The sequence below is a fragment of the Typopeltis vanoorti genome, chromosome 11 (assembly GCF_054136105.1).
Source record: "Typopeltis vanoorti isolate ZY-2024b chromosome 11, IOZ_Tvanoo_1.0, whole genome shotgun sequence".
Taxonomy (NCBI): Eukaryota; Metazoa; Arthropoda; class Arachnida; order Uropygi; family Thelyphonidae; genus Typopeltis; species Typopeltis vanoorti.
Window position 1 is genome coordinate 59999970 of NC_143559.1, and position 26600 is coordinate 60026569.

At 34.0% G+C, this 26600-nt stretch overlaps 1 protein-coding gene across 1 annotated transcript in view; it reads right to left on the reverse strand.

Annotated features, from left to right (window-relative positions):
* The window catches only part of LOC150101625 (uncharacterized), an 84264-nt gene that overhangs the window by 4253 nt on the left and 53411 nt on the right, over window positions 1-26600 (reverse strand). Inside the window, exon 4 of the mRNA XM_090400515.1 lies at window positions 20502-20722. Coding sequence (XP_090256641.1) covers window positions 20595-20722 — 128 coding nt within the window. The 3' untranslated portion in view covers window positions 20502-20594. The remainder of the gene's footprint in view (window positions 1-20501; window positions 20723-26600) is intronic.

A 26600-nucleotide genomic window follows, 5' to 3' on the forward strand; every position in this document is an offset into this window, starting at 1 on the left:
GATGATGGGACTGGAGCTACTGGGGCAGATTTAGGAGGATGAAGGATTAAGATAACTTAGAAATATCTAGCTCAATTGTAGAATTCTGGGCAGCATAAATAAAAAATTAATTTATTAATATAAGTAATTTATTATTTATAATCATGCCACAGGTACCTTTAAAGATTAGATTCTGGAAACATGTTCCTGAAAACAGTATTCAAACTGCAAACAGTGTGTCCAGTGACTGATTTCCAAATTCAGTACTACATATAATTGCAAGGGTTTACCTCCAACAATGAAGGAAGACGTACGATGAAGTCCCAAAAATTCACTAAAGTGAAAGTTCTGAAGTCCAATCAAGTTTCTTCTCTTGCACATTGTCAAAATTTCCTTGTGGCTCAAAATCTTATGAGTCGTTTCATGATGTACACACAGAATACCTTCATTGAGACGCTGAATAGAAGTAAAATCATAGAAGTAAATCAATGATCACCAAGAAATCACTGATTGAGTATTTACTGCTGAGGTTGTCTTATGTGGCAAACGCAAGTAAGGTACTGTATTTGATAAAAGTTAAAATGTCATTTACTCGAGCTACTCTGAGATTAAAAATTTTTTCCCCCCATATTTTTTTCATTTTTAGGGAAATTACCAACAATGAAAATGCAGAAGTATCTCAGTAGATGTCAAAAGCATAAACTGAAAGAAAGAAGATTTAAGACATTTCAAAATGTAAAAACTTCTTAATTTTTTTTTTTACAACAGAAACAAGACATGGCAGTAAAGAAAATCAACACGTAGCTAATACCAGTCGAATTCAATGATTTGTTGATACTGAAGAGTGTAAAAACACCTTGGAATAACAAATATCAATGATTATTCACGTAGCACAAGAAAAAAAAAATAACACGAATGAGGAAGAACAGAAATCTTATAGAACAGACCCTCCAATAACAAACACCAGCAGCAGCTTCATTTTGATGATTTTGACAAGTAAAATGACTTGCAAAAATGGCCTGTAACAACTGATGATTTCATACAATACTGTTCAATGAAAGACACTGGATTTTTCAAAACCATAATGTAGACAATTTTTACATAGAACAAAACAGAAGCTTCTAAAAAAAAGTCACTGTTGTGAGATCCTGGTTAATTTACTCAAAGATTAAAGGTTGTAATATATTGTTTTGTTTGCAAACTATTTTCAGGACAAATATTATTCAAAACAGAGGTATTTGCTGACTAGATGAGTATTCTGAAAACTCTTGAGAATTGTGAAGATGCCACAGAACACAAGCAATGTTATCTTGGATAACATGGAATTTAAACAAAAACACATTGAACCAGCAACTTGAACAAATAATAAAAAACATTTGCTACTACTTCGAAGTACTAAAAAAAGCTATTGCAGTTATTAAGATTTTAAGTGAAAGAGGTTTGTCATTCAGAGCTCATGATGAGAAGCGGGGTTCACCAAACAATGGAAACTTTATTGAGGGGGGGGGGAAGCACTAAATTAATTGAGGTCCAAACCACTTTCATATGAGCACCTCAAATAACAGAAATGAATGTTACTTATTTATCCAAAACAGTTTACAAATAATTTATCTAAATCATGGGAAAACATGTCCAAGATGAAATTGTGAATCAAATTAACAATCCAGATACTAAATACTACTCTATTATTGTCTACTCTACATCAGATGCGACACATCCAGACCAGTTGGCAATTATTGTTTGCTACTCCCATAATGGAAAAGCATACAAGTGATTTTTAACTTTTTTACCAACTGAAAATCATGCATCTATAGCTTTGTTTAACAAAGTAAACTGGATAATTGTAAACTGCCATGGACAATATCTGTGGTCAATCTTATGGTAATGCATCGAACATGAAGGGGGGGGGGGGAAGACAAAGGGCTGAAAGCACTCTTAACAAATATTAACAAGTACACTGACTATGTATGATGTGTAGTCCATTTGCTAAATTCAGTTGGGGGGAAAACAGTCTGAATGGTACCTAAAGTTGTTGACTATGTTAGTATTTTTTCAATAAGTAGTTACTTTATGCGAATGAGTAAAAAAAGACAGGCTGAAGAAGCAGAAATTGTTATTCTGTTTCTTCAGTCTACTTGTGATCCTGTAAAACAGAAAATTAGCACCGAAAATACACTTGGTGAAGAGGATCACGAAATCAAGACCGAAGATCCACGTGGTCAAAAGGAAGCAGATTCTGATAATGATTGGGCTGAATGTTTGACACTTTTGCAGAAAAATGGCTTCTGTGAGAGAAATGAGTGGCTGTATGTCAAGAATAAAATGTTGGGCTGTAAAGTGTGTCGTGATGTTGGAAGGCTTGCCATCGATAAACACATGGGAACGAAAATTTCAGCGGAGTGGGCAAATGGTAAAATCAGTCATATTGGAGAATCTTGCAATCAACAGTTAATGTCATTAAGAAAAAAGATTTACGATCATAAGGAGAGTGCAGTGTACAAAGCATGCCAAAAAATAAAATCTGAAGCAAAAAATGAAACATTAGAGAAAGTTTTCCTAAATACTTTGTCTCATAATAAAGACATAACAGGAAAAGTGTTTCGAACCGCTTACAAAGTTGCGAGGAGAAATCAATCATTTAACAACTTTGAAGACGAAATAAATTGCCTAGACATGGGATATATTCTTCATTCATATTACATTGAAATACCATTGATATTTCAATGTAATATCAATGGTATTACAATTTTAATATGCACTTCGCATCCATGATAACCTTGACATCTATTGACGTCTTGGCCGATAGCATGGTTAACATTGTAAGCCATTTCGCAAATGAAATGAGAAAAACATTAATAGACAATATAATGTGCTCCAAGAACAAAATATCGTTACTTACGATATTTTGTTCTTGGAGTAACACAACAACGTTGAATGTTTTTGTTCGTGTAGTTCTTCCTGAACTTTCGGCTCCTGTGAGTCTTTTCCTAGATTTGATCGAATTATCAAATGTAACTGTTAGAGGAATTCTAAACTCTTTAATTAGTCTTCTTGAGTGTTTAGGATTATCTGAAGATTACTTAAAGGAGTGTTTATTGTCTGTAACTTGTGATGGTGCAGCTGTGTTGTTTGGTGTGCGTAATGGTGTAAGGAGGCTAATGCAAGAGAAGTTTCCTAGTGTTATTTTCTGGCATTGTGCTAACCATCGATTTGAATTGTCTGTTAGTGACAGAGCGAACAATGTGGCAGGAGTGAATCACTTTAAGAGTTTCATGGACAAACTTTATGTGACTTATGCTTCATCTAAGAATGCTAGGGAACTACAGGAATGTGCAGTGACTCTAGAACTTCAACTTCTTAAAATTGGCAGAATTTTAAGGACTCACTGGGTTGCATTTAGCTTTCACTGTTTCTGCAGTGTGGCAAGACTTTGAAGCCCCCATCATCACTTTCTGGAGGCAAAAGAAGACAGCAGAAGAAGCAAAACAGATCACTTTCTTTATGAGGGCCTTTTAAGAAAAATAATGTCATGCGAGTTTGTTCTTGGTTTGGGCCTTATGTGTGATGCTTTCCAAGAACTTAGTTCACTAAGTCTAGATTTACAAGAGAGAAATATTGACTTGTACAAAGCAGACAGGAAGATAAAGAATACAGTTCAAATTTTTGAAGAAAGAATTGAAAATCCTGATCAGTACTACAGTATTTCTCTTCAAAGTCAGAAGAACATGAAGTTCAAAGGGATTGAGTTCCACAAAAATGAAAGACACAGTCCTGAAATGAGTTCATCTGCTTTCCATAAAAGTCTGAAAGTCTGAAAGAAGGCTGTTGGAAAGAGTCTGCTAGAAGGAGATGATGTTAATTTGCCTGAATGTACTAAGATTTTAGATTCCAAGTATTGGCCAGAAAATCCAGAAGCAGCTGACATTTGGTGAAGCTGAAATTAAAAAGTTAGCACACAAATTTCGTTTAAATGAAAGAGAAGCAGTTCGTGGTTTCCGTGAATATCTTCAAGGAAATAAAGTCCCGGACATATTGCTTCCTCTAAAGCACACTTTGGTCACAATTGCAATATCTTCCAGTGTATGTGAAGGGGGTTTTTCTCAGATGAATATTATAGTAACTTCATCTAGGTCATCTCTGCTTGTAGAGACAATTTCTGCTCTGATGTTCATCAGGATGGTAGGACCTCCTCTCACTCAGTTCAACCCTAGCAAATATGTGGACTCATGGATGCTCCAAGGTCGTCATTCTGCAGTTGATACCAAAAGCTATCTAGAGACGATGAGGGTATATATCGGAGGATATGTTAAAAGTGAAGTTGCTGTAATAACATCTTCATGGTGAGTACGGTACCTTTTTTTCCAGAAAAAAAAAAAGCACTGGTCAGAAGTGTTGGAAAGTTTTAGCAAAACAGGCGAGAAACTACGAACTCCTGGTTTTGATGTATATGAAGGACATTCTATTATCTTTATTTTCATTTGTTAAAGAACTTGGAGGAACGTTGAATCAAAGAACTGCAGATTATGAAACAAAAGTGAACATTTTGAGTGAAGTAAAACACAAATTACTCTGATGGAACAAATAGTAAAGAAATGTTCTAATTAGATAATTAGATTCTTTGATAACCCCCAGATGACTATAGGGACTGACTCACATAAGTAAAATGGAAAAAATTTCTTTCTTTCATATTTAGTTTGAAATTTTGAGATGAGATCAGTGTGAAGCTTGCATCCTATTACAATGAAGACACTGATGAAAATTTGCAATGTCTTCAAGTTCTACAACTCATTTACAAACATCCAATTGACCCATTTCCAAATTTGAGAACTGTCTTAAAGATTTATACTACTAATTACAGGCTGTGAATCAGAGAGCAATTTCTGAAAGCTTTCATTATAAAAAATAAGTTTCACTCTACAATGGTTGATCAACAGAAAATGACATTGCAAAAACGCTATCATATGACAAGACTGTTCAGGAATACGTTGCCAGAAAATGTAGAAAAAAAACAATATTTTGTAAAGTAAGTTAGTCAAATAATATCAATCATTTACTAGAATAGGCCTAATAACAAACAGATTATGTTTTGTCTTTTTGTTGCTTTTCTGTTTATGAAGTTTCCAGTATAATACATTTCTATCCCTACCCCAACACTTTTTTTTTTTAAATAAAATAAAAGGGGGTCCCCCAAGAATTCACGCTTCAGGGTCTCCAAATCTTCCGTGTTGGCTAAAGAACACCTAACTAAGCATATAAGATAGAAGAACCACGTTAACATATTAGCAACCAGATTTCAAGAAGCCAACAACTATGACTGATATCAAAAAAAGTTTCAAAAAAAAAAACAAGGTAACAATACAAAAAAACACTTTATTTGGTAAACACATTCAATTTAGTATTAAGTAACGTGTTAACTGCCATTGTATATTCTATTTTTTGCCTTAAAGTAATTGTGCTTTATGTTAGGACAACTTGTCTATATATATAATGCTACTTAGGGTTTTCACTTAAAATAACAATGGTTAGATGTCTTGTAGGAGAAGCACCACAAGTTTGCAAGAAAATGGCTTGTGAGCCGTGTTTTGTCTAGCACTGTTATACAGAATGAAAAGCTGCAAATGAACTTTTTGTCCGAATTTTGTTTGGTTTTAAAATCAATTCTAATCTTAAAAAAAAGCATCTAGAAATGCCATTTTCAGGATTTCTCAAATTGATACCCTATAGTGATGTAACCGTCTCATGTACTATGAGAGTATGTATCCTTTCACGAGAAACATAGTTTGTGAAAGTATCAGTGCAGAATGACAGGTTTCTTGAAAGCATTATACAAAGTAACTTTTTTGGTTATTATAATCATACAGTCACTATCATGCTGATCTAGGATGAAAGCTGTTCATTTTTAGTTAGTTGTTCCTTTTTTGTAAATGTATGTTTCATAATATATCAATTTACATCTGCAATATGAACAAATAGTTAACAAATCTACTCAGAATATTTTTTTTTTTTTCATAATGAGGGACAAATATGATACTGTTATTTATATTTTATATGCTTAAAAAGTCCATTAGAAATATTTAACTTTTCTTTTGCCCCTTTAATGAAGCTGTTTTTGTGCGTTTAGTTTTATTATTATATTTCTTAACCTGCTATATCTCAATGTAATGATTTTCATGATTTAAATAGACTATACTGATCTAAGATGGCCATGCAATTATCTACATGTTGGATGTGGGTTTGAATCCCACCTGGGCAAAGATATTTGTGAATGTGCTCATGTGGTAAATGGGTTTCACTGCTTAGTATGAGATTATCATCATCACTAAGGTTTGATGGTTTTTAAAAACTGGTTTTAGATACAAGAATTAATATGTAAAAATTAATTATTTAATTATAGCATATCGACTTGAAACCGATGTATATGTTACAAGTGAGGAATCGGAAGATGACTATGGCTAGGGTTTTTTTTAAATTCTCTTGCTCTAGATAACGACTGTGGATTCCCTATATTGTCTGACAATTACGAACAATCAATTTCCCAAATCAGAAGAATTTGCAATTTTTTTAGAAAATCTCCCATAAGAGATAGCATCCTTCAGAATTATGTAAAACAAGAAAAAGGAAAGGAATTAAGTCTGATTCTTGACTGCCAAATGAGATGGAATAGTTTAGAGGCCATGATTGAAAGATTTATAACATTAAAGAATGTGCTGTATTAGCTTTGAATGATATTGATGCTTCTCATATGTGGAATGAAGCTCAATATCATAAAATCATGGAGCTTCTTAAAGTGTTGGGACTAGTACGTCTAGTAGCTGAGGCTTCAGGACAAAGAGATGCCAATTTATTAACAAGGGAAGGCACATTTGAATTTCTGTTAAACGAACTAAAATATTTAAAGACTGAAATTTGTTCCAAATTATTAAATGCTTTAGAAGTACAAATTCAAGAAAGAAGACAAGTTGGATTGGTAACCCTTTTGCCACATTTGCAAAATCCACAAAACATTTCAACAAAGATATCTAGTGTATTTCTAATAGCTTCAAAACTTTATATTATTAAGTTATCTGGAAAAACATTGTCTAGAATATATCCAAATTCTGGTATGGAAACAGATTCCAATGATGAATATGTTGGAGACAGAGAAACTATTAATGAGGGCAATGCTCTCAAACAGGGGTCGCCAAACTTCTTTGACGTCACCCCTTCAAGAGTTTCTTGACTTTTTATCGACCCCCTCTATTTTACTATGACGTAATTACAATAGGACAAGCAAAAAAAAGATGCTTATGTGAGTTTTTAGATTGTTTGCTTTATAGTTACAGTGTTTATTGTATGTATAATACAGTATATATTATTATATTACTATTACTATCACTAGTAATATCACTGGTATTACTACCAGCCCCGCCCAACTCTTCAACATAGAGAAGTTTAGTTCGTGAATGAATAATTATTGAATTATAATATGTATGTTGATGAATTTTAGAACATTAATGCTCACTCGTATGTCGATGCGCAAAAATGAGACTGGGATCGAATACGTGTAAGTATAAGTAAATAAGCAACTGTGCACATGTTGCAATCTCGCTCCCACTGCGCCGGACGGGTGGGAACCAGAAACATCCGTTTATTGGTAAATACATCATTTTGGCCTACTTGATTGGCCTCCGTAACTATTTTCATGACCTTGCTCCATCTTACAGGTCCTATTCATGTCACTGTTCCACAATTCACTCTTAATTGTCATTCAGGATGGAGGTAATCCAAGTTAACCGAATTAAATATTACCCGTACAATGATGTCTTATATTTTTCTATCGACTCCTAACAATGTTATATCGACCCCTGAGGGTCGATATCGACCACTGCTCTAAGAGAAGCCGTGGAAAAATCAATTCATATGTTTCTTGAGGAACCTGAAGAAATAATATCAAGTCCAAAGACAATGAAGGCCGAAATTTGAGGCAACCAATAAAAGAACAAAGAATTTAGATTTATTATTTGATGCCCTGAAAACGATAAAACCAAGTTCAATAGCCAGTGAGAGAGTATTTTCTATTTCAGGCAATTTTGTATCTAGAATAAGAACAAGATTAAATAATCGTTCAGTGGGCATTATTATTATTATTACAGGCAACTCCAAGGAGTCCTTAGACTCATAGAGGGAGGCCCTAAACATCATGTCAAGAACAACTATTCAACATCCACACAGTATCTATCATACTTTGCCTTGAACTCATTCACAGTCATGGCACCCACAACAAACTGGCAGCTTATTCCACTTATTCACCATTCTCCAAGTAAAAAACCTAGTTCTAACACCCTTGCCCAATTTCCATAGATGACCCTAGTCCTCCCACCACCAGTCCTGTTCTGAAAAATATCCTCTGAATTAATCTTATAGCTCTTCAGTAATTTGAATGTCTCAATCATATCATCCCTTTTCCACCTACCAACCAATTTCTGCAACTCACAAATCTTCAACCTATTCTCATAAGGTTCATTCCATAGACCTGCTATCTTGGTCACTCGCCTCTTAAACCTCTATATCTCCTCCCCATCAAGAAGAAACCCTGGTGCCCAGATCCGGGCACAGTAGTCAAGATATAGTCTTATCAAGGCTCAATACAGAGGAACAATAACTTGCTTGTCTCTGCTCGTCAAAGTATTCTTCAGTAACCAAGTAATTTGATGAACTGATTTAAACCACTTTTGCAATGTGCCTCCTAAACTTCAACTCCCTATCCACCAACACTTCCAAATCATTGGCCTCGTCAATATCCTGGAGTACAGTTCCACCAATGTGGTATACTGCTGCTAATCTTTTCATTCCAAAATGCATAGCCTTACACTTTTCCACATTAAACCTCATAGCAAATTTTTCACCTTTTAAATCATTCATTTCTACCACTACTATCAGTTCTTTCACTCTCTGCTTCTGCGTTCTAATAGCCTCACTTACATCTGTAATTTTCGCACCAGGTATGTACGATTTTGCCAAACTCTCACCTAACCTATTACACCTCTTACTATCAAATCACCGTACAACACTCACTCCTTCATTTTTCTTACACTCCCGATCATGCTCTCATTTTTCTCATCACACATTTGCTTCTTTCCGTTAGCTGATGCACTTGGTTAATAATTTTGTAATCGTTCCAGCTGCTACTTCGCCCTATGCATCATTCTGTGCAACTGTGCGATCTCCCTCATTGCAACTAACTCTTCATTTTTTTTTTTTTTTTTTTTTTTTAAATCAGTCAACCCTTTCTCTCGCTCTGTACTTTTACTTTCAACACCGCTCTCAATGCTACCTGGGACTACATCGCAAATTCCTATCATATCGCTATTATTATTTTGATAAGATACATAGCACATGGTTGATGTAGTAGATGAAAGCCATAATGTGATAGATTTCATCTGCTATATCAATCTCGCAACCTCAGACACTTGAAATCCTTGCTTTCCATACACTTTCCCACCACTATCATTATCAAACCAAACTTGAGCCGCTTTCGGAAAAGTATACATCCTGCAGACATTACACTGAACGAACTCGTTTTGGTAAAATTTTTTAAACAAAGACGGCGATGATTTGGACGGCATTGTCTTTCTTCTCATTGGTGCCATGTGCTACGTATCTTATCAAAATAATAATTTAACACTAATTAAAACAAACTTTTTATGCTAAACAGATTAACTTCGCAATATACTATAATTCTGGCACAATTTTTAAACTGATAATGCTATTTTTTAGAAGTAAATAACTTATCTTTCGAAGCTCTTCAAACGTAGCCCTACCATCAACACGCCCCCTATACTTTTTTTTGTTTTATTATGTTTTTTTTTTTTTTTGGAATCATATTTCCTTAAGAAAAATACTAAATAAAATAAAAAATTTATATTTTGTATGGATTTTAGTTATTTTAGTTTTTTTTATTTTGTATGAAGTATATTTTATTTTGCAATATTTTTGTGGTTCCATAAATATTAAATAAACTGAAAAATTTTTAAATAAGTACAAATTTTTTTTACTGTTTTAATTATATATATTTTTTAATTTTGTAAAAATTCGAAAACTGGTTTAACCAGTTTTTTGGAAATGCTGGAATTCAAAAACCACAAAAGTTGGTTTTTGTATAAACCCTAACCATCACCCGGTTTAATAGAAGGCTGAAGAGACTTGAACGATTTATGTTTGGCTTCTAAGAGCAGGATTTCTGGATTATCGAACCCTTAACTCACTCATGGTACTAATACTACGATGTTTTGTGGATGGAATTCACCAAGAAAAATAAAACTGCGTTGAATGGAATTTTTGTAATTGGATGTAGTACTAATAGGTAATAAATGTAATGAGGTAAGAAAGTACTAATATAGTACTTCCTTACCTCATTTATTCGTTTCTAGCTTGAATGACACTAATTAGAGAAAAATATAGTATACTGTTGCTGGTATGAAACTGTATATTATAATAATAGCCAACAATAACTCATTATCATAAACTGTATGTTAAGGTCTTTACAAACAAGGTACACCTTTACTTCGGCAATTATTCAATCAAAACAACAATGTGGACATAAAGCTAAAATGTTTTCTAGTGTCTTTTACAGGCAATTATATATATATATATCTAAATATATATTATACCACCTTTGATGCCAATGTCAAAGTTATATATTTATATTACCATGTAAAGTGAATCCCCCCCCCCCAATTCCAACATTATGAAGGTAATTACTAAAATAAAGAGCCAAAAGGCTTCAAAGTTTGGCGATGCAAAATTATATAAATCAAATGGATATTAAATCCAGCATTATTTCAAAGCTGAAATATTCCATAAAGCTGTAGAAACTATGAAAGTTTCATAAAAAAGTTGACCAGGGAGCTTACGGGAATACACTTGCTGGCATTTAAGAGTTGCCCTAGTGCAGAATATAGAAGACATGATCGCTTGCCCAAGCATCCATATATTCACCTTTTATTGGTCCATTTCGATAAGGTTTCACTGGCCCTGACAGCTGTTTTGAACTGGTTGGTTCTCCTCAGAGACCAGTCACAAACCTTAAGAAAGCAAAAACTCTTGTTCTGCAACTAGGAAATGCCAGCGAGTGTATTCCCATAAGCTCTCTGTCAACTTTTTTTAAAATTTTTTTTTTACGAAACTTTCATAGTTTCTACATTCGGCTTCGAAATAATGCTGGATTTAATATCTACTTGATTTATATAATTTTGCATCGCCAAACTGAAGCCTTTTGGCTCTTTATTTTAGTAAATACTTTACACACTGACTGAGAGTTCGCTTACAAAAAATACACCTCTCCAACACTTAGAATTCCTTAGTATCAAATGACAATTTTTGCTCTCTCTCTTTAGGTTTCTGCCTGATCTCTGAGGAGCTTAAGATTTCAGAGGGCTTGCCTTGAGGCAATTTGAGTCTCCAGGGAAAGTGTTTTCCAGCATGGTCCATGTGGGGTCTTGTCAATGGATGCTTTTCCCTGGAATACGAGTGGTTCTGCTTAGTGGTAGGGTGAGCATGTCACTGAATGTAACCAACGCCGAGTTGGATGGTCTTTCAGTCACTCGTAGGGAGTGGTCCGAGGGATCGCCTAATTTTTTAGAGAGGGCTTTACTTAAATAATTGCCTGGTCTCTGAGGAGAACCAACCAGTTCGAAACAGCTGTCAGGTCAGTGAAACCTTATCAAAATGGACCAATAAAGGCGAATATATGGACACTTGGGAAAGCAATCACGTCTTCTATATGGTCTGCACTAGGGCAACTCGTAAACGGCAGCAGTTGTATTTCTGTAAGCTCTCTGGTGAACTTTTTTGTTTTGAAACTTTCATAGTTTCTACATTCAGCTTCGAAATAATGCTTGATTTAATATCCACTTGATTTATATAATTATGAAGGTAAATTTCTGTGAAAAATACCAGAAAATGTCTCATTAAAAAAGTAAACCAAGATGATAAATCTTTCTGATATGCTTGTTCTTATATTTTCATACATAATACCAAATTTATTCTTACCTGATGGTAAGTTTTGACACTGGAATAGAGAATTTATGTGATATCTTAAAGTCATAATGAATCACCGACGTTTATTCCAACATATCCATTACTCCTGCATTAATATTTTAAAAATAATCAAACCACCTTCCACTAAACTGATCTGATTTCTATGCAAAAACAATGTAACATAAGATGGCAGTAGAAGGAACATGATTCACTGATACTTGCTCCTTAAATATTCCATTATAATCAACAAAATAAACAACCTGCTATGAAAACCATATTGTAAACATTTTACATTTATTATAAATTTCAATAAAACTGAAATATGAAACCTTATATTGTGTTTATCAGATTTTAAATTGTTTTGCACTTTACACTAGAAACATTAACAGTTCTGAACTGCCTTAAAAAAAAAAAAAAAGAGGGGATTATCCCCCACATAACAAAAACTTCCCCTGTACTAGTATAATTAGTCAATAATAGTACTGGAATGCATAATAATTGCATAAAAAAAGACAGAATTGCAATGAAATGATTTCCAGTTAAAATTTAAATGACCACAACAGTAAAAAAAAAGCAGAGAAATACATTACTTAGTACTCACTACACAAAATACCATTACAGATAATTCATTTCACTATAACACAGTTAAAATTATGAATTAAACGATAAAACAAATTGCATATAATTGAACATTTTATTGCTATAAATATTTCAGTGTGCTGTCTAAGATCATTTTCGAGGCAAAAAAATTACAAGAAAAATAACTATTTTGAAACTGATGGTTAGAACATAGCACATGTAGCATTAGTTAGAAATGGATAATGGTTTGATAATGCATGATTTATTGAAAATAATATATCCAATTTGTTATCATAGACATATGAATAACCCTTTAAGAAATGTTTCACTATACTTAAATTAAAATGTGGAGAATTAAAAGCAATGCCATTACATAATGAAAGGGCATTGCTTTAAACATATTTACATCAAGCAAATCTAATATTAATTCATGAATAAACTGGCAGCACTCACATTGAGTTTGCAAAAATCAATGCCACTATTACAAGAGCATTTGGAATACTAAATCCGGAACTGTGACGAATTCTTTACACTGTCTCCAAAAACTGCAAGTGAAGAATTTACAAGTCAGATCACATGAAAAAATTAAAAAAAAACCTCTCTCCAACAGCAAAACACATCCTGCCACAACTATGACAAGTCATGCAGCAATGAATTTATTATTCACAGCTATTCAGAGAAGATGCAATCCATGCACTCAGTAGAGGTCATAATTTCCCATTACTCCTAGACCAGTTCCAGTTCTAGAAATCATGTCTAGCATTGAAAGTTATATCTATGATTTATTTTCCAGTGGCTAAGATTCTTTGTTTGGATGTGGTTGGTATTCTGATAAAATCCAAATCTCCCAAGAGCAACATTCCACTTAAGAAATAGTAGCCTTAAAAACCAAAGCAAATAAAGGTAATACAACTGTCATAATGGATGAAACATCATCACGCTTGTCAAGGATTTAGGCCTAGAGTGGCCTCTTCTGGCCTTAGAAGTCATCGATGAATCTCTTAAAAGGATGATCTGGTTTTCTTTTTCCTATTGATTTATAATTTAAGGATTGTTTTGGTAATCTTTCAATGTGTTCCATCCATTTATGTTTATATTTTTAAATTTTTTCTATCACTGATTCCTGGTTTAATTTTTTCATCATTTCTTTTGTGATTGAATAGAGTATACTTTGCAGTTTTTCTCATAAACTTCATTTCAGCTGTTATTAATCTTTGTCTTTTTGTTTTATTGTCCAGATTTCACTTTCATACAATAGGACTGGTAGGGCTAACATATTGTATACTTTAGTCTGGTTTGTTTTTGAACTAGGTTAGGTTTAAATATAGAGTTAATTAGACCTGTTATTTTTAAATGTTATGCGATTCTTAAGTTTATATCTTTTTCATATGTAATCATGCATCCTAGATAGGTAAATGAATTCACCGTTCTAAAATCTTGTTATCTATTACTATTTTAGTTCTTACTGGATCTTGTCCTTTAAAGGCCATCGTTTTTGATTTTTCTGTTGATATTATCATTCCATAATCTTTGGCTATCTCATTTAAATTTAAAATATCTTTCTGTAAGTTATCTTCAGAATTCTTAATTATTATTTGGTCATCGGCAAAAAAGGAGAGTGTTTAAGTTCACGGTAAGAGAAAGTTTAATACCCTGATGGAAATTTTTATTCCATTTTATTATTATTTCATTTAGATAAATATTAAAAAGAGTTGCTCAAAGGGGACATCCCTGTTGGACTCCTTGGTTTATCTCTCTCGTATATGATAGCTCATGATTTAATTTTATTTGTATTTGATTATTTTCATATATACTTATGATAGCTTTTAGAATATTATTTGTATTTGTCTTTCTTTTAATATGTTAAATAAAATGCTTCTTTTAACTTTGTCAAATGCTTTTTCAAAGTCAATAAATGTAATGTGTGTTTCTAAATTGTATTCTCTTCTTTTCTTTATTAATTTTAGGCAAAAGGCTGGATCTATACACGATTGTCCTTTTCTAAACCCATTCTGTACTTCTAAAATAAAGTTTTCAGAATATTTTATTAGTTTGTTATTTAAAATTCTGCTATATATTTTGTAACAGGAATTTAGTATACTTATACAATAAAACAATATAACAATACATTATAGATCAAGATCTCCAGTAGCTCAGTTTGAATCCTGTCTGGGATGCAAAGATACTTCATCAGGACTTTTCAAATGAAGGTGAGTTGGCCAACCTCATACAGAAGTAGTAGGGTTTTACCTTATTGAAACTGAGGTTTTTCATCCTACAAAACAGGTAAACCAACCAAAAGAACTCATGCAATTTACATATGTAATACGCTATCCTCATAGCCTTAGTTGCTTTAGCTACAAATCCAAAACAACAAATTACCTCTAATTACAACCGTGCCAAACAGTCAATGAAATGAATTTTCCCAAATGAGCAGCTTCCTCCACTGAAAGTTCTACTCACTTAAAAAAATAAAAAATAAAAAACACTTAATTCAAAAAAAAAAAAAAAAAAGACTGACATCTTGGCTATCTTTGATACTGCTTCATTATTTATCAGTGCACCACTGACAGAGAGCCTCGACCTATTTAATTTAGTATTTAGGCTTTATGTGCTGCTTTAAACTCATTATTAGGTTTAATGGAATAAATACAGCACAGAGGAACAATAAAATACAAGTTTATTAGATCCTGTATTTTATCTCTTTCACAGAGAAATCATCAGGGATATAATCTCAAAATTGAAAAAGCACACATGGGGAAAAAACATTCAAACATATAAGTGGAAAAAATAGACTAAAAGCCTGAAGTCCTACAAAGGGTGCCCTCTATGAGTGCTGATGGCTAGCCTTAGCTGTTGGGCAGGAGGCCTAAAAATGAAAGTTTCCCAAAGCTTGGGAAGTTTAACACAACCATATTTATTAAGATTAGGCTGGTTTAATAAATCTGTTGCTAATTCTAAGAAAAGTCATTCAAGTTTAGATTTATTGCAGTGAAAGTTTTTTCTCCATTTGATTCTGTGCAAGATATTCACAAAGCATGGTCAGCTAGACCAGAATGACCACAGTTATGGCAGCAGATGTATTTCTTGTGTTCTTCTAAGTGGATGCTGGCATATCTCCTGGTCTGATCATAATAAGATAATTTGAAAGAACAAGGAACATTGTAAACACTTGGAACAAAGAGGAGAGGGAGTGGATCCTTAGGAGACTAGATAAGGGCAGCCAGCATCAAGATGAGGTTTGAAAGAAGCATAGAGATTATATATTATATTTTAGAGTTCTAGTTATCTTTTCTGAGGTATTCTGGATATTATTATTACATGACACCTCCAGGGAGTCTAATGACTCATCGAGGGAATATAGTAATAACATTACTGTAGTCTGTTTGTCGACAGGGATATAATTTTCTTTTTCTGTGGTGAACTGGATTTTGGGGTGCTGGCTGTTGAGGTAGAGGTGGAAGGAGTCTAATGCATTTGAACTACGTGACTAAAAAGAGAACACATCATCAGTATATCTTAGCTAGATAGTTTTGAGAATGGCAGTATCAAGGGCATGTTTTTTTTCAAAATGTTCTATATAGAAATTGGCTAGAAGGGAGGGAGGCAGAGAGTCCATAACTGTACTCTCACTATCTGTTTATACATGGTATCCTTCCAAGAGAACCAGTCAACACATGGATGGCAAAATTGAAGAGATCAATGACATCAGGAAGAAAGCCTCCTTGCCATCCAATGCTGGTTACTTCTCTTTGTATTTTTCATTCAAAAGTGGTATCCTTTCAGCTTTGAAAGGATGCCACTTTTGAATTAGGGCAAAGCATTATCATTTCAGTGTACTACAGTTAATTAAACAAATGTTTTTAAATTACATTTCTCTTATTTCTAAAGCTAAGATAAGTGAATTAGATTTGTTTAAGACTTGGGAAGGGAACTAATTTTTATTAGATAAATAATTATTAGATACTAGAAAAAAAAACCAATACTCCTGGTATGAACCTTAGCTGCATTAAAATTTGGCATTAGTCATTAATCGTAAGCAAAGTTACAACTTAATTTTAGAGGATACTCCTTCTAATCAAGTAAAAAGAAAAAGGAATAAACAATATACAAATATGAGAGTGCAATGGATCCCCCCCCTCCCCCTTTAGCTAATTTCTATACAGAATTTCTAGAAAATCAAGCAGATATAGTCAAGTAGACACACAAACCCAACTTGGCTATACTATGTAGATGATGTGTTGGTTTTGAACTCATGGCCTAGACAAATTAGATAAATTTTTAGTGCATTTAAACAGCCAACATACAAAAATGCATAAAAAAAAGAAGCAACTGTTCCTTCCTAGGCCCATTAGTTATATGACTACCAAATGATTCATTATCCTTTTCTCTTTATAGGAAATCTACACACACACACACACACACACACACACACACACACACACACACACACACACACACACACAATGGAAAGTACTTACATAAGCAATCATATGATTATCCATCCCAACAGTATGGCTTTCTCAAAATGCTTACACAGATCCAGGACTATTTGTTTAAATGAGCCACTGAACTTGGGTACTTTTACAACACTTTAACTAATGGCTACAACCTCAATAAAATAGAAAAATACTGCATGTCCCACCCACAACCAATGCGCAAGCTCACAGCAAAACTATTCTCATCAGATTCTATATCCAGGATATAACATAAAAGATAGCTAAAGTTCTTTACAAATATAATCTCCATACCACTTTCAATCTGCAAAGCCAGCTAACAACCTTCATCCATTCTCCAAAGGATCAACTTCATCCTCTTACACATCTTGGAGTGTATAAAGTTCCTTGTGCAACTTAGCCTACTTTAAACAGAGAGGTAGATCTGTTAACATCTGCTTTTAAGAACATAACTATATTAATGATCATCTGCATGGACTGTCACTCCATGCTCTGGATACTCCTTCACACAGGATTAAATGAAAGAAAATAACTGTACTGCACTAAGGTCACTATAGGTCTCTGAGACTGATTTTTGAATCAGCATCTGCTATGAAACACTTAACCTCAACAAGTACAGGTATTCATTTGCCAAAGATGGGAGAGAGTCATTCTAAGACAAAATTTTGCCTGACTTATCTGAATTAACTTTGTTTTTATCTGGTCCTTAGAGAGCATCTTGATAAACTAGCTTTGCTTCAGTTATAGTTTGAATTTGTGCTCTGAAGATGGTGGTTAAAAATTACAATTTATATTATATCATATTATAATAAATTTAGTTTAATCCTTTATCCAAGTGTGAGCAAACAAAGTTTGTGCCTGAAAATATCTTCAGGACTGGGGTAAGGTAGTACAACACTGGGAAACTCGTAGCAAAGGTGGACCAAGCTAACATCACTCCTATCTCAGTATCTCCCATAATGCAAAACACATCTCCTTGCAGATATGTATAATGTTATGCATTAAGGGAAGGGCCACTACCCAGACTAGTTTCGACCTTTATTGAGGTCTCTTCAGTGGGAGCCAGGCCCAGAAGTGGAGATACCAGGCAGAAGCAATGGCGAGGTCATCTTTACCTATAGGAGTTGCCAAAAGGTGTGCCACCTTTTTATTAAATTACTCTGGATTTAGAGAAAGATGTTGAAAGTTTATTTTTCACTTGGTTAGACTATAATAAATTTAAATTTATTATAGTCTAACCAAGTGAAAAATAAACTTTCTACATCATATTAGTTCAATAAATAACTTTTTTTTTTTTTTTTTTTTTCAGTGTTTATACTATGAAGCACTAATGAATAAGCTCTAAAGTTTCCCACATCCTTTTAAACTGAGGTGTTTCCAATCAAGGGCAATAGTTTTTGTTAAAAGTAAATTCTTATTTGAAATAATATTTAACACAAGCTATGAAGCATTAATCCATAAGTAAATTTTAATCACGATGATTGAAGTTTTGGAGGTCACTATTCTTGTGATGTACCAAGAATGTTAATTTTTTTAAATTACAGAAACATTTTTCTTAGGATCATCACCCAACTGAATAGTTTTTCTGCAATTATACAGCATGAAGGTGATATGTTATTCTCAACTAAATAACCATGCATTAAGTTTCATTTTAATATTCATGCTATCGTGTGTCTTATTCTCATTCATCTATTTCAAACTAGATGTTAGGTTTAGTTTACTTTGAAATTGTTTTTTTTTTTCAATATTGGTAACAATAAAAAATTCAATTACCAAAGTTTATACCATCTTTTAATTCATGATTATGTATGTATCTTACATCACATTAAGCAAACTACTACAAAGTCCCACCCAAAGCACCACTGACACAACTCTATTTTAAAATAATTCAATGCAGCAGACATAATGACAAAATTTTCCTTCAGTTTTCCTGCAAGTTCACTAAAAGTAAGAGTTGACTGTATTTTTCTATGTACAGTAACTGCTCTTCAGATATCTATTAAAATGAAGGAGTATGCACCTGCCACAGTAATGAAAATCAAGCAAAATACTAACACTTACTCAAGCCTTACTGATTTGAAATTGTAGTAAAAAAGTTACATCTTATAAAACCACCCAACTATATTTATTTTGTTAATTTTCACAACCCTGTTTTTTGTGCCACAGTGAAAATTGTTTCACCGCTATACGTCTACTGGTTCATAGAGTTTTATAGTAGCTTTGGTTTATTTCAAAATATCACTTTACATTTATACATAGTTCAACTTAGAGCATGCTATCACCACTTTTAATTTTTCAGATGATTTATGTGATTATTTTCTATCTGAGTTCATACCAAAATGCTTGAATGTCTCCCTTTAGAGTGACAAATTACTTTTCCAACCACAAGATTTATATTCTTGTTTACACATGCATATACACAACAAGTGTATATGCATGTGTAAACAAGAATATAAATCTTGCAAATATGGTTTGTATAATGTAATTAAGCAAAACAAGAGTTAAGGCCAGGAGTATGAACAATAATTTAGAATATTAAAAAAGATATTTCTCAACAAGATGTGCATAGTTGGCTGAAGCAAAGAGTAAAAGCTCATAACTGCAAACCATCAGAGCTTAAGCCGAAACAGTTTTCTTGTGATACATTATTTTTCACCTATCAGTAATCAGATTGCAGTTATTATGCATACGGTAGTAAGAAAAAGTTTAATACACATGAAATAACTTCTTAATCCCAAGCATGCTTTTAAATTGCAATTCTTTAGTATGCTTTCAGATAGCTGAAATTAAAAATATTCGTAATAATAAAAGAAATTACTACAGAATTGGTTTAATTCTAGGATTTTATGACAGATATAATAAACTTCAAAAATTTCTTGCCTGTCTAACTAAAAATTAAAATCATGGTTACTAACACAAAGGAATCTTTACCACAAAATATCAAATTCTATAGCTACTGCTTTAAATCTTCCTCACATTACCCATAAAAGCTTTTTTGTCCTCATAATTCAGTATGAATGAAGATTAAATAATGATCATGGAAACAATCTTTAATGCAAACATATAGTTAAACATGATGAACATAGGCTAAAAATGCAGTATATTTATCCATCTATGTAAAACAAAATCCATACAATACCTTCTGGTATTAATCATCAATAGAGCTCTTCTGTTTTCAAATAATTTTCCTTTGCCTGCAAGGACAAGAGTGATCCTGGCCACTCCAGTGTCAGATGAGATGAAATGCCAATTACCATAAGTTTCCACAAACAGATTATGCTGCATTTCACCATTATAACAACACATTCCCTCACAATAAAATACTTAAAATATTTACTGAACATATAGAAAATAAATGAAACAACTACATAAACATTCTTAACAAAACTTATTTTGAAGACAGTTAAAATGAACAAAAATATCACATCTCATAAATGACTAGAGTACATAAATACAATTAATACTTACACAATTATAATTTAAATGTTGAAATTAGCATGTTAACATGCAACCTCAATAAAAGGAAACTGTTTCACAAAGTATGAAACAAAGAAAAAAAAATCATCTAGATTTCTTGTTCCAAGCTTTCAGTGGAAACCTTTTCCTCAGCAACTCATTTTCATCAATAGTATCCATCTCAGTCTGCCAGAGAAATCTATATCCTATTACCAACCATAATAGAGTCATACCTGAAAGAAAATTACTGCATGTTATTACATAAACTAATGTGATGACAATTATTTGTAGAAGTATACAGATCACTATTTGTACAGGTATATAAAATATACTTAACTTTACATCCTTTGGTCTACCTTCTCCCCTCTGTAATTAGCCAGTCTCTCTCTCTCTCCAGTTGTTTAGTGCACATTATGATGAACTGCTTCCTCTCTTAAATGTCTTCACTATAGGTGTAGTCCAGGGCTATGCTTTATTGCCTGTCCTCTTTCTCCTATATATGAATTACCCTTTTTTTTTCACCCTTTTTCACTAATCTATCTTGTAGATTGGCAGATAATAGTATTCTTCATACTCATTTGAAAAACAATGCACTGCACAAACATTCTAAGTTTCAAGATCTACAACTGGTACCTTATAAACAGATCCTCATACCATTCTTTATTGGGATGAAGATAATCTAGTCCTGTGTTCTTCTTTGGGGGGGGAAAAATTATATATATATATATATTATTATGGGCTACTCCAAGAAGTCTAGAATTTGCCCAGTATCTATCATACTTTGCTTTGAATTCATTCACAGTCATTACATTCACCACAGACTCTGGCAACCTATTCCACTCATTCACTACTCTCAAAAAACCTAGTTCTAACACCCTTGCTAACTACACTCTTACTCAGTTTCCATGGAAAGACCATAGTTCTCCAACCACAAGACCTGTTCTGAAAAATTCCCTCTGAATTAACTTTGTAAACAAACCCTCAGTAATTTGTATGCCTCAATCATATCACCCTCCTTTTCCATTTATCGACCAGTTTCTGTAACCCACAAATCTTCAACATGTTTTTGTAAGGTTCATTCCACAGACCTGCTACCATCTTGGTAGCAGGTCTATGGAATCCTCTGGATCCTTCCCACCTCCTTCTCCTCATCGCCAAGAAACCCTGGCACCCAGATCTGTCTGCAATAGTTAAAATGGGGTATTAGAAAAGCTCGATAAAGTGGAATAATAACCTGCTTGTCTCCACTTGCTAAAGTATTCTTCAGTAGCCAATTAATCAGATGAGCTTCTTTAGTGACTTTTGTTATGTGTCCCTAAACTTTAATTACCTATCCACTAACACTCCCAAGTCTTAAGCTTCATCAATTTCCTGGAGTACAGTTCCACCAATGTGGTATACAGCTAGTAATCTTTTCACCCCAAAATGCATAACTTTAAACTTTGCCACATTAAACTGACATCCATTCTTCCTTGCCCAGTTTACCAATCTATCTAAATCATTATTTTAATGGCTAATATAGCCTATTTTTGTTTAGGAGTGCCCCCCACCCCTTTTTTTTTTACAATGTCATTGGCTCTTTACTCAAAACTTAGGGCATTACTGAAGTGTTATAAAACTAATATATGAAGAATAATATAAAAGGAAAAAATTCGTTTTCTGTCTCCTTATCTTGGCGATATGCATTCATCTGCTGTTAAAGGAAGGGGATTTTGGGAAAGAGGGGGTAAAATAATGTGGGGGAATTATTTGAAAAAAACAGGTTTTTTATATGTATAATAATAATATTATTATTAAGGGTGGGTAGAGAAAGTTTACTGGGGGAGGGGGTGAGAGAAGGATCTGAAGATAGAAATTATTTTTTTGGGGAAGAGGAGGGATTGATAGGAAAACACTCAGGGATGGGAGTAACGGGGTGTGTGAACCATTTTGACAGTGTGTTGTCTTCGGAACTTGTGAGGGGAAGTGGAGGCTATGTCATGTCGGCTAGGTGTTTCTGTCTTTGGTGTGCTTGTGTTGTCTCCTACTGGTGGGAGTCATGACCTAATTTTTATGTTATGGAGCTTCCAACTCTCAGAGATTATGTAGGGTCGGTGGACGTTTATTGAGTTTTCGTGACATTTTATGGTTATCATTTCGGATATTCTAAGCATTGTTTAGTTGGCTTGTATGTCTAATATTATGGCCTTGTCGATTTGCGAGGTATGCTCTGTTCAAGGGAGTGGACTGCTATTTCAGCTTATCCTGTACTTTGTATCCTGTTTTTCTTTTGTTTAAATGTTCTGGAATAGGGATGCCAGTTACGGAAGTGTTCTTGTAGTCTTGCCCATAAAGACCTGATAGTAGAACCTGTGTAGGTGACATTACAGTCTTTTTGGCAAGGAACTTTGTAAACAACGTTGTGGTGTTCTAATATTTCTTTGTGTGTGTGTGTGTGTGTGATTTTGTAGGTTTGAAGATGAGCCAATTTTCGGTTTGTGGTGAATATCCGCTTATAGTCAGGGTGTTTGAAAAGGTATCTGTAGGCTTTGTATGCGTTCTGGATGTATGACATTTTGATAATTTTTTGTGTTGGGAAGTTTGTTCTGATTGTTGGGTTGTTTTGTGTGATTTTTGCTGTTTTGTTGGCGTAACTTATTAGTTGTGTAGGGTAATTCCGATTTTGAAAAATTTGCATTAATTTCTTTATTTCTGTGTTGAGATAATTATAGTTAGTTGAAAACTTTTAAGCATTTATGAATTGTGTTGGGATGACTGATTTTTTAATCAAATAGGGATGGCATGAGTTAAAATGGAGGTAGTTTCCGATATGTGTGGGTTTGTGGAATATTTTCTTGGCTATTTTGTTGTTTGTTCTTCTGACTAATGTCAGGTTTAGGAAATTGATGGATTTGTCCTGTTCGGTTTCTATGGTGAATTTTAGTCTTTTGCTGTAATCGTTAAGGGACGCTTGTAATTTGGACGATATTCTATGCATCTTCAATGCATAGAACATCGTCCACGTATTGGCCATAAAAAGTGATGCCGGGGGGGAGGGAAGGGTTGAGTAGGAGTGATATTTTTCAAAATTAGAATTACCATAGATAACTAATAAATTATGCCAACAAAACAACGCAACAACCAAAAAACTTCCTAACACAAAAAATTATCAAACTAGCATACATCTAGAACACATATAAAAGCCTACAGATACCTTTTCAAACACACTGACTATAAGCTGGTGTTCACCACACACCAAAAATTGGCTCAGCTTCTAAAACCTACAAAATCTCTCACACACACACACACAAAGAAATATTAGAACACCACAACATTGTTCAGAAATTTCCTTGCCAAAAAGACTGATGTCACCTATACAGGTTCTACTATCAGGTTTTTGTGGGCAAGACTACAAGAACATTTCCGTGACTAACATCTCTATTCCAGAACATTTAAACAATAAAAAATGCAACAACAAAAAGAAATAAGGGATAAAAAGTACAGGAAAAACTGAAATAGTAGTCCATGCCCTTGAACAGAAATATACCCCACAAATCGACAAGGCCATAATATTAGACATACAAGACAACGAAACAATGCTTAGAATATCAGAAATTATAGCCATAAAATGTGACAAAAAATCAAACATCTACTGACCCTACATAATTTCCGAGAGATGGAAGTTCCATAACATAAAATTTAAGCCATGACTCCGACCAATCGAGACAACACAAGCACACCAAGACAGAAACACCTAGTCAACATGACAGAGCCTCCACTCCCCCCATGAGTTCTGAAGATGAAACACTGTCAAACGGCTCACACCCTATTACTCCTACTCCTGATTTTTTCCACCATCAATCCTTCCTCTTCCCCCAAAATAATTTCTATCTTCAGATCCTTCTCTCACACCTCCCCTTCCAAACACTCTCTACCCACCCTTAATAATAATATTATACATAAAAAAAACTGGGTTTTTTCAAATAATTCCCCCCACATTACTTTACCTTCCTTTCCCAAAATCTCCTTCCTTTAACAGCAGATGAACGCATATCACCGGGATAAGGAGACAGAAAGCAATATCCAAAAAAGGTATGTCCGAATTTTTTTCCTCCTATATTATTCTCCATATATTAGTTTTATAACACTTCAGTAATGTCCTAAGTTTTGAGTAAAGAGCCAATGACATTATAAAAAAAAAAAAAAAAAAAAAAAAAAAAGAGGGAGGTACTCCTAAATGAAAATAGGCTATTATATTAGCCATTAAAATAATAATTTATTTTAGAGGAGTAACATGGGAATTTTCCCAGAAATAATACCTATCTCAATCATTTAGCAAAATTTTGACATCATCTGTTTAACTATTGCTCAACCCAACTTTGCATCATCAGCTAACAACTTAATACTTCCTCTCAGATCCTTTCCTATATCAATAATGTACAAATTAAGCAGTAGTGGTCCAAGAACAGAACCCTGTGGCATGCCATTAATCACAGGCCTTCTTTTGGACTTGACTCCTGAATAAACTACTCTCTGATATTTTTCCATCAACCGTCCCTATCCACCTCACCGACCCTATATCCATCCCCCATATGTTGCAATTTACTGATTAGAATTCCATGCAGTATCCTATCAAAGGCTTTTGCAATATCACTGTAAACCCATTACCTTTATTATCCAACTCAGCTGTCATTGTATTATAAAACAGTGAGCAAGTTACTGAGGCATGACCTATCCCCACCCCACCCCATACAGTATCCCATTTCCATCTATCTCCTGTATTTTGCTCTTGACCAACTTCTCCAATACTTTGAGAACAACTTCTGATATGCTGATTGGTTGGTGATTTGCTGCATCAGTCTTGGAGCCTCCTTTATGCAATGGATCTATTTTACTGGGACTAACCCAGAGCTGAGACTAAACAATACGGTCAAGGGCACTGACAAATCCCTCACAGCTTCACATAAAACTTGAGATGGTATACTATCCATTCCACAGCTGTATTCACATTGTTGTTGGTGGTGGTGGTTATAGCCTTTCGGCTATTTAGGGATAGCTATATATACACCACTATCTAGGGAAATGACTATGAATAAGGTAGTTTCCTGTTGCCTTCCTTGTTGTACTGTATTCTATGACTGCATCCTGTGTGTTCATGGGAGGCCAGTTTGCCTGCTTGCAGGATGAAAACCCCCAGATAAATTGGTGGAAAAAACCTGCTGTCTACACTCAAGACTGGTTAACTTGAATCGAACAGGAATCAAACCTACGACACTCCTTCCCCAGTCATATGGTTGTGAAGCGCATAGCTACTAGGCTAACCGCATGGACCGTATTCACATTAAGGTTCTGTAATATGCCATGCCCCTCCATTTCATTTACCTCAGTTCCCATCTAAGCATTTGCCTCTCTCTTTCCTGCAATAACACCACCTGGATGATATACTCTTGCAAAGTGTTTACTTAGTAATTCTACTATTCGACTAATGCAGTTACCTCCATCCCTACCATTGGCATTCATTAAAATCATTCTGCAATAAACGTTACTTTCTTTTACTTGCAGCATATCAAAAGAATTGTTTGGGATTATCTTTAGCCTGTATTGTCAATTTTCTTTCATACTCTGCTTTTGCCTTTCTTACCACACTAGTTACCCTTCTGGCTTGTGCCTTGTACTGTTCATGTGCCTGCTGGTCATCTTTCTCCTTACATTCCCTCCACAATTGTTTATTTTTTTGCAGCTCCAGCTTAATGACGATATTCATCCATTTAACTCCCACTTGATTTACTCTCCTGACTCAAGTCTGCCATTACTTCCCTCAAATATTCCTTTACCACTTCCAATGCAATATCAACATCCAGCCCTTGCAGTTTTACGTGCCATGGCACCAATCCAAGCAATCTCCTAAGCTTATCATACTTACCAGCCATAATTTCACATATACCCCACTAAATGGAAAATTCCACACATTTAGCCATCTCCTAGATCAAGACCATATGATCACTGTAACCAATTGGTGGCAACGTGGTCATATTCAGTATAGACAAATCCTCAGATGCAATTACTAGATTGAGCACTCACGAATTCCTTGCATATTCCATCACATGTTGTCTCAGGTAATTATTCTTTAGT